The following is a 10,512-nucleotide window of genomic DNA, read 5'->3' as shown; positions in this document are numbered from 1 at the left end:
TTTATATACTACAAACACTTTTTTTTATCACATAAGGCAGAATAGTTTCAATACTGTAATAAATGCTATGTCAGTTAGCACTGCATTGTTCATATACTTTAGTTATTACCTGGAGATGACTTGACAAACACTAATAAACCATATATTGTCGCAATCGTATGTTTAATGTCTTCATGTTTCCAAACGTTTCTGTTTTCTGTGAAAACAACTGTTTTCATACAGCGACAGCTGGACGCTTTTGTCCATATTAGGAATTTCCTCGTACGACTTTCTGCGCGAGAGCACCTCCGGCTTCGAGTATGAATGAAACATACACTGCATGAGTGTTTAACGCTCAACGATGCTCATCTCGCCTTATTCTGGGTCAGAATAAAACATCAGATCATGCACAGACTATCCTGTCTCTTTGAATTTAAATCTATATTTATTCACACCGGCTCTTGAAAACCTATATGCGAACACACTTGCCCGAAAAAGTGCGGGGGACGAATTTACGTGATATTAAAAGTGGGGGGGACACGTCCCCTGCGTAATCTGCCCCCACCTATCAGTCACATTAGAATCTAATTACTATAAACAGGCCCTACTTAAAACAGACCCTCACAAATAATTCAATACAGTTTTAAAACTATATATACATTTGATGTAACTGTCAATTCAATACGCATTTTAACAACCACAATAATCCTTTTTCTGTAGCTTTTGTACTTTTATAGAGGCTTATGTTTAAGAAGAACATTCCCATTCTCAAGCTTGATCACATACATTATTATGATTATGATTAAGCAGAGGTGGGAGTAAGTCACACATGTGCAAGTCACAAGTAAGTCTCAAATCTTAACCTTCAAGTCTCAAGCAAGTCCAAGTCAATTTTTGTGAGAATCAAGCAAGTCATGTCAAGTCAAGTCACTGCTTTATGTCAAGCAATTCAAGTCAATTCGTAGCTTGGGTCAAGCAAGTCACTGTCAAGTCATACAAATGTTTGATGATTTAACTGAATTTATATGTTAAAATAAATTAAAACTACTATGGGAGTTTTATTTGCAACAAAAAAAAAATTGCAATATGCATTTTGTCCACATACGGCTGAGTTGTTAATACAAAAAAAATCTAAAAATAAAAAAATAAATTAAAATGTAAACTACATAGCCTAAAATGTAAATGTAACTGAAATTAGGCCAACATAAAAGCATGAAAAGTATTTAGGTACAGCTGTTTCAATATGCCTCAAACATTGCAGAAAACCACGAAAAAGTATTAAACAATTCAAATATAATGGTTTCTATGCCACCAAATGGCATTCAAACAGGCATCACCTTTATGGGACATGGACACATCCTTAAATTAGGTCCTTCCTTTTTAACAAAAGAATAACAACAAGAAAAATTAATAAATTGAATCACACAAATCTTGCACCCGTTTATCAGATGGATTGACTATTGTACATTATTAATCTGTGTGTGTGTGTGAGAGAGACAGAGTGAGAGAGAGAGTGAGTGAGTGAGTGAGAGAGAGATGATTTGAGTGAGTGTGATTTATTAATATTTGTGAGTGAATGTGTGTGTTATGAGTGAAAAGTGTATTGTTTGTTTGCATGTGCATGGTTGTGCTAGCAAGTTTGAGTTTTTGTTTAGTTTAGTTTGTTTGTGTATGCATGGTTGGGCTCACAAGTCTTTGATTTTTTTTCTTTGTGTGATTGTATATGTGTATACAATATATTTATGTGCATCCCCATAAACTATCCATAGGCTTTTCACTCAAAATCTAACACTGAAGACCAATTATTAGACACTGTACACATGCAAATACTAAGTGCTATTGCAAAAAAAAAAAAAACCTTTCCTTGTAAACATTGAATAATCATTTACAATGCATTGCACTTGCAGAAAAAAATTATTTGATAGTGCTCACAAACTGTATTTTAATGCAGCCAAATTCTCAATAAAACTTTTATATTTTTCTGTTTCTGTTGTAAGACAACGGGATGAATATGAAATAGTGACTAAGTGTATTGTTTGTTTGCATGTGCATGGTTGTGCTAGCAAGTTTGAGATTTTGTTTAGTTTAGTTTGTTTGTGTATGCATGGTTGGGCTCACAAGTCTTTGATTTTTTTTCTTTGTGTGATTGTATATGTGTATACAATATTTATGTGCATCCCCATAAACTATCCATAGGCTTTTCACTCAAAATCTAACACTGAAGACCAATTATTAGACACTGTACACATGCAAATACTAAGTGCTATTGCAAAAAAAAAAAAAAAAGCTGACATTTACTTATAAACAGTGAATAACCATTTACAATGAAAAAAATAAACTGGTATATTTTTCTGTTTTTCAGTTTCTGTCCTGTAAGACAACGGGATGAATATGAAATAGTGACTAAAAAGCAGCCCATTAAGACTACATAACCAGCTCTCCCTTATGTTAATCTGCACACAAATCCTGATTCATAATCACGACGTCGTCTAATGAAATCAAATACACATAAGATAAAGAAAATGGATGTGCTGTGATTTCGGCTATATTTGCATGTAAAATAGAGTTCGAAGCGACAGAATATCTTTTTTTAATTGAAAGCTTGCTGAACAGATCAGACGCAGAGAGAGGTGTGTGCGCGCTGGGAAAACAAAACCTCGCGCTCGTGCGGCAGTACCGGCGAGTCTCAGAAGCTAAATAATTAATTTAATTTAATAAACTAGTTTGGAGAGAAAAAGAAAAGTCGCTGAAGGGGTCTGAAAAATCGCTAAATCTAGCGACAAAGTTGCTAAGTTGGCAACACTGTGTCCACGCTCTTACGTTAGCTCTCTCTGCTTGCCTGCTGCGTCACTGTGTTAGGCTGCGGGGCGTTCAAAACAAACACATATTCATTAAACAAAAGACAAGTCATTTCGAGTCGTTTAACTCAAGTCAGAGTCAAGTCTCAAGTCATGAATATCAAGTCAAAGTCAAGTCTTTTATGAATATTTGTCAAGCAAGTCTCAAGTCATAAAATGTGCGCCTTAAACCTGACTCGAGTCAAGTCATGTGATTCGTGTCCCACCTCTGTGATTAAGTGATAAAGACTAATTATTAATCACTTTCACGTTTGAATTACTTCCTGGTATTTAAAAGGCAATCAATCATGAAAATTAATGCCCAGCTTTATCTTGATTTCCCATTTTTGCTGAACTCACCCTAATCATGATAAGCAGAATTTAAAAAAAACTATCATTTTGGTGACAGTTCATTAGTTGGTGGGTGTTGGTGAGATACTTCAATATCACTTTAATATAGTAATCAAGTACATTAACATTTATATAGAAATAGTATTGTAAAGTGTTACTCTGAACCACATTGAGGCTAATAAAGAATGTTTAGACTTACCTGTCCGCTGCCAGCGCTGTAAGCGTGAACACCGACACTCCGACCGACGTCAGCTGAATGAACGGGATGAGTTTACAACCGATCCGCCCGAAGAGCCACTCATCCGCTAGAAACTTACTGGCATCCACGGGCGCGCAGGTGACCAGCAGAAGCACGTCTCCGAGAGCGAGACTCGACATGAACAGATTGGGGACATTGCGCATGGATTTCACGACGCAAAACGTCCTAATCAGTGTCACGTTACCAATTAGTCCAGCAGCTATAAGGAGCGCGTAAATGGTGGCGATAATGATGCCTGAATGCAAGTGCGGATGCTCCGGAGAGTCGCCCAGAAACTTTACATCGGGAGTCGGAGTAAATGTAGCGTCAGACATGTTATCAAATCAGCTTGTGTTCGTTTTAAGTCTGAAGTGTCCAGTATAGACGAATATTGCCATGAATACGGTTTGTTCCGGTGATATTCCTCTCCAGCGCATCCTATGCGCAAAAGGAGAGTCCATGTGAGGTTTGGCTCCTATATGCCAAAATGATGCGCCTGCGCTCTCAAGTGAAGGGGGTCACATATAAAAAAATGTTCCTTCAACGATGCATTTAACGTTTAACAACTGTTAAATCAGTTACAGTTAGCTGAAATGTACTAATGAAATAACCAATTGTGCACGTTACTTACTCTCGTTAGAAAACTATTTAGTCAGCAATAAAGGCTGTCTCTAAACCTATCTAGACAGCACCTCGATGGTGGTACAAACAATAATCTTTGACTTTAAGCTCTTAAAAGATGAAATTTCATGGAATCCTATTGCATATTGTATTTTTTCAAATATTTCTTTTTTATCATTTAAGTGTATGTAAACAAATTTGGAAAAAGTAGTTACAACCCTTATGAAATGTCATATGGAATTATTATGAAATGTAATGTGAACATTTCATTTACATTTTTAATTCATTTTGGTTCTACTTTCACAAGAAGTGATTTTTTTTATTTATTTACATTTTTACTAAGAGTTTATTTACTTTTCTAAATACAAAAATAGCACATTTTATTTACACTAATAATAATGATAATAATTGCAAGGCTAACTCGTCCTAATCAAACAACCCTGATTAAACTCATCAGGCTGTTAGTAGAGATTTAGATGGGTCAGATAAAGGTGACATCCAAAATGTGTGCTGTTAGTGTGCCTTGAGGAACAAGGAAACACTGCAATGGATAACTATTAAATATGATGAGAACACAGTAATGCATCGTCTTGAAAACACTTTCAGAATCCAAATGTAATCCTTAATGACAAACCTGCACTCTAATTAATAAAAACATAAAAATAGCTCCCGGTTTGTGCACTACTTTGAAGCCATCTACTCAGTGGTCTGAAAGTACAGAACACATAGAGGACTGTTCAAAGACGATCAAATTTAACTTTCAAATTTGCAGTGCGTTAATGAGCTGAACCGAAACTGATTGGCATCAGGAATGCAACATATCTGTTTCTATCTTTTGCCATTACAATTACACTGTGAATCAATATCATAAATGCCGGTGTGCATCTATTAAATAACTACTCCTTAATACACAAGAGACACCAGCTATCAACACAAGGCATAGCTGTTCACGGAAAGAGGCTTCAAGTACTGTACGCAAGATGAAAGATCTGGCTGTATTGGAGAAAACCCTCTACAGCTCCTTTCCATGAACTAATGCCATAGTCAAAGCCATAAGCACAGCTTTCATCAACATTATATAGTGAATGTGTGGGTCCTGCAGTTGGGAAAATGGATGAAGTGTGTCTAGTGACAACAGAAATGACCTGGCTTATCTTCACCCGCTGTAAATGAATAGGGCAAAGACTGAGCCCCCATTGTGTTGGCGAGATAATCCTGTATTACACGAAGAAAGGGGATGATAGACAAAAAAAAAATCCATTCACCAGGCTCCCCACTTCCCAAAACCTCCCAGACCTTCCCTTTCATTTGCTGGTGAAATGGTCTGCCTCTGTTTCACTCTGAAACATGCTTTTCAATCAAAAAGCCGTATGCTGTTTCCATGGGTAGGCCACTACGTCTGCTCTCATCCTCTGATAATATAACATTGCAAAACCCACTCCACAAGCACTTCAATCAAAAAAGACACTCTTCTGTGTTTTCTAATACACTTTTTGTTTTGCTTTAGTTTTTTGCAGGTATGAAAGAAGTCGGCTGATGCAGTGATGATAAATGGAGATTGCCCTCTGTATGTTGAAGTTGACTGGTAAAGTTTCAAGTATCTGTGGTATTGATAGTGATACGTAAAGCAACAGTTTATGACTGCTGTTAATTAAATCTGAAGTACCCTTTTGTCACCATTTATTACAGATCCTGCAGAATACTACAGATTGCTCTCAGTGTTCCAGTGTCTATCATCATTAACAATGCGACTGCACTGACATTATCGGATGAAAATAAAACTTGAATGGAATTGAGCTGAATAATAAAACTACTGTCTTCTGCTTTAAAGTTCTTAAACTGAACTGAATCAAAATTGAAATGAACTTGAGTTGAATAACAACAATATTTTTTTGTTACAGCTGCTTTACAGCAAAAATTGGATTTGCCTCATTTTTGAAGTTTGCATCATTGATTCTGTTACTTTTCTGTTTAATACTATGAAGCTGCATGCTTTGAAATTATCTTTATTGTATAAAGCCCTATAAAAATAAAAGCGACTTGACTTCAGTTGGCTAAAACTATTATGATAAGTGTGATATCTTTGTGGAGCTGTAAACAACTGATGTAATGATGACTGATGAATAACTAATGAATTGATCTGGCTATTAGTCGTATTACCAGTATAGATTTTTTTTGTGTTAAAATGTTGGGACTTGCAAGATATTTCTTAAAAGTGTGTACAGTGTGATATGTCTTTAGCCATTATATGCAAAATAATATGAAAGATAATGCCAAAAAAATTAGACACAGATCTGTTCTGAGAGCAGACAACAGGAAAAAAGACAACGCTTCATGCAAATAATTCAATGCAACTAACCATATATTCATGTGTACTTAGGATAAAATACAGCCTGCTCTGAATTGCTTCTCAAGTGCTTTTTATTCAACAGAATGTCTTTGTTTTTCTTCAATAATTCCACTTCAGTGTGGCAATTTTATTGATTCACCTAAATGTCACATCAGCTGAATGTCTCGTGTAGAGGACATTATCTTGGACACACCACCCCTTCCAGATTGACAGTCTGACAGGAATTTTTCTGCATTTTTATTGAGTCGTAGGCAAAACCCGGATATGTTTATTAAATGTCATTCTTTATTTATGTTCCATAAGCAAACAGACAAAGAGCCCTACTCTCTGATAATTTGCCTAAGAATCCATAATAACATTTCTGGTATTCCGATAAAATATCAGTCTCAAAGAATAACAAGAAAATGCTTTTCTTTTCTTCACCATGAACAATGTTGCTGGATTAAGAAGAGGACACAGATTTTTTCAAGTATATATTCATATTTGTCTGTAACATACAAGACATCACATGTTAAGAATTAATCAACAACTTCTGGAGGGAATAAATGACTAAACATGAACAACAAGCAATGAAAACTGATGTCAGAGGTCATCAGACTTGTAACAGCTGTAACCTTTTCAATGTGACTGGCCATGAAAAGGTTCTGTTAAGACCTTTGCTTCTTATCAACTCTAGCGATAACTACAGAATCACACTGCTGTGTTATCAGAGCTATTATAAACAGAACACATGCCTGACAATGGCTGCATGATTGAAAAGTTGCTGCTTCAATACTTTTCTTGGAAATTATGGCAGCGTGCAGATTATATTCTTCTACCTTAATAATATTTCCTGTTCATCCCATCTGTAATCATTGAGGTGTGCAAGGGATTTTATTATTCTGTATAGTGTTATAAAACCTTGTTTTCAATATGATATATAATTATATATATAATTGATAATAGGGTTTGATAATACTATACAAAAAAAAATAATCAGACTTTACATTAATCAGTGAATCCTGAAAATAATGTATCAAAATGTACACAAAAATATTAAGCAACACAACTGTTTTTAACATTGATAATAAGAAGAAATATTTCTTGAGTAGCAAATTAGCTAGAACAGAATGATTTCTGAAGGATCATGTGACAAAGACTGAATAATGACTGCTGAAAAATCAGCTTTGACATCACAGGAATAAATTATATTTAAAAATATATTAAAATAGAAAACAGCTATTAAGAATTTTCTATATATTTTCACAATACAGCTATATATAGATAGACAGACAGACAGACAGACAGACAGATAGATATAGACAGACAGACAGACAGACAGACAGACAGACAGATAGACAGATAGACAGATAGATAGATAGATAGATAGATCACAATATTTTATAATTATACATATGATTCATATATATGATTATTAAATCTATTTACACACATACAAACACAATTTTATATAATTTTATAGGTCAGATTCATTTTTATGTTTATTCTTTGTACAAAATAATAAAAAACGGGTTTTCAAACTGCAGATACACCCCAAAGATAAGTAAACCTCATATATAGAATTTTTTATCTTAAAGGGGTCATATGATGCTGCTAAAAAGAACATTATTTTGTGTATTTGGTGTAATGAAATGTGTTTATGAGGTTTAAAGTTAAAAAAAAAAAACATTATTTTCCACATACTGTACATTATTGTTTCTCCTCTATGCCCCGCCTTTCTGAAACACGTCGATTTTTACAAAGCTCATCGGTCTGAAAAAGCGAGGTGTGCTCTGATTGGCCAGCTATCCAGTGCATTGTGATTGGCCGAATACCTCAAGCTTGTGATGGAAATGTTACGCCCCTTACCATACTGTTGATGCCGTGTCCCGGCTGGAGCGACAAGACAAAAACATTAAAACCCATTACAAACGAGGCATTTGTTGCATCCAGTGGGGACATAATTACGGATTATAATGACTTATACTGTCTTTTTTATGCCGCGTAAACATAAAACCCTGTCTGCATTTGTAATCAGAGAAATGACAAACAACAAGTGCTACTCTACTGCTCAAAACTCGCGTTTGAATCATCAGTTGCAAATTCTTTATATATAAAAAACGTACTAACAGTCTGTGAGTCAGAACAGCCGGCATTGTGGCATTGTAGACCAGGATCAGTAAACAGTCCTCCATAAAATGTGCTGCACACATCTGGATATTTGGGTTGAAGTGGAACAGTGGAACAGATACAACTTAACCACTGATTTGTAGTCGTGTCCTCTTTTGGAAGACCAAACAAAGTAGTTTTGCTTTCACAACGAAAAACACAGCGGCCTAGCGGAAGCCCCGGCTTAGCGTGCGCTGAGGCCGGGCTAGAGTGAGCAGAGGCCGGGCTAGAGTGAGCAGAGGTGGCGGGGTTGAGAATGGCGCAGCCGGCGGATCCGATGAAGGAGCGGCAAGCACATGTGACGACCCCGGGCTTCATCCACGGTGAAAGCCGATCCGGCGATCCACAGCACTAAGTTGATGTATTCCCTCAGCGATCAGCTCCAGGCATGACGAAGCAGATATCGTCCTCTTTTGGAAGACCAAACAAAGTAGTTTCGCTTTCACAACGAAGCACACAACGTCTTCAGGACATGGCGGCAACAATACTACAGTGAGAATAAAAGTTACGCCTTCTTTCTTTGCGTGAACATTTGGGCGGCGTTATGCAAATCTTCCCACATAGTGAGGTAGAATATCTCTTTGGATTTGAGACTTTAGTCTTTGCAACTTTACAGATCTTCTTTATGCACATAGGGCTTGTAACACTCCAAAGAGAAAGGAAAAATTGAAATCGCATCATATGACCCCTTTAAGGATGACAATCAACATTTTCTGAAGGTTAAGCACCTCCTTTGACTGACCTTCTCCTAAACACCTTCATTGTTAAGATGCTTTTTAAACAACAAGAGGATGGATTTTATTTCCTTGATCAAACATCCAGGATCAGTAAATCTATATTATGTTGTCTTAGTCATGTCCGCCTGATGACACTGTGCTGGAATAGACTGAGGTGCTGATGTATCATGATCTCTGGAAATCGTTAGTGGTTCTGAGTAATACTGCGTATGCTACTCTATGAGATCTTCATCATGTGTGTTAATAAATGCCATCTTTGCATTGACTGTTGAGCACAAATGAGATATGTCCTCCAAAATGAATTTATTTTTCTTATACAAACACATAGAGTACATTATATGCCTATACACAAATTAACTCTTAGAAGGAAACCATAGCAACCTCACAACCATTTGCCCATGCCAGTTGCCTGAGCATTTTGCACGAAAACAGGATTTTGGTCTGACTCGAGGGAAAGTTCACCCAAAAATGAAAATTCTGTCATTAATTACTCACCCTCATGTTGTTCCAACAAATTCTTCTCTTCTGCGCACCCTGCTCAAACAATTTATTCTAACAGTCAGTCTTCGCTGTGCGTTCACAAGAGTACCACAACACATGCCTGTGGTGCTGCTGACGCAGGAGCTGGCGTTCTGACGTAGAACCCTGATGCACTGCTCCTTGATTACAAGCAGAGAAATGCACACGTGCATCGAAGACTGAAACGAAAGAGAAGAAATTGTTGAATAAAGTAATTATTTTTGTTTTCTTTGCGCATAAAAAGCATTCTCGTAGTTTCATAACATTATGGTTGAACCACTGATTTCACATGGACTTTTAATGATGTCCTTACTACCCTTCTGGGCCTTGAACGTGTCAGTTGCATCGCTGTCTATGCAGGGTCAGAAAGCTCTCGTATTTCATAAAAAATATCTTAATTTGTGTTCCGAAGATGAACGAAGGTCTTACTGGTTTGGAACGACATGAGGGCGAGTAATAACTGAACTACTTTAAATATAAAAATGCATATTTACTAGATAGATAACTAGTTAGACAAATCTTAGAGATATACTGTAATAACAATGACTTTGGTCAAATATAAAGTTCTTTTAAGGCTGTGATTTGCCTGTACTGTATCAAATAAGCTTCATCTTTGCAGGTTGTTCTTAACATGTTATTGATAACCATTTGTCCCAATATTTGTTTTCCATCTGTCCTCTTTATCAGTCCCAATTGAGAGTGATTCATGACCAGATTATGACAAATGTGTGT

General features: G+C 36.3%; 1 protein-coding gene across 1 annotated transcript in view; it reads right to left on the bottom strand.

Annotated features, from left to right (window-relative positions):
• The window catches only part of grpr (gastrin-releasing peptide receptor), an 11,004-nt gene extending 7,264 nt beyond the window's left edge, over positions 1-3,740 (bottom strand). Inside the window, exon 1 of the mRNA XM_016239570.1 lies at positions 3,367-3,740. Within this exon, the coding sequence (XP_016095056.1) occupies positions 3,367-3,740 (374 nt within the window). The remainder of the gene's footprint in view (positions 1-3,366) is intronic.
• Positions 3,741-10,512: the final 6,772 nt, after the last annotated feature.

Source organism: Sinocyclocheilus grahami, unplaced genomic scaffold (assembly GCF_001515645.1).
Source record: "Sinocyclocheilus grahami isolate Dianchi unplaced genomic scaffold, SAMN03320097.WGS_v1.1 scaffold20.1, whole genome shotgun sequence".
Classification (NCBI taxonomy): domain Eukaryota; kingdom Metazoa; phylum Chordata; class Actinopteri; order Cypriniformes; family Cyprinidae; genus Sinocyclocheilus; species Sinocyclocheilus grahami.
Note: the sequence above shows the minus strand (reverse complement) of the source record. Positions and strands in the feature narration are given on the sequence as shown.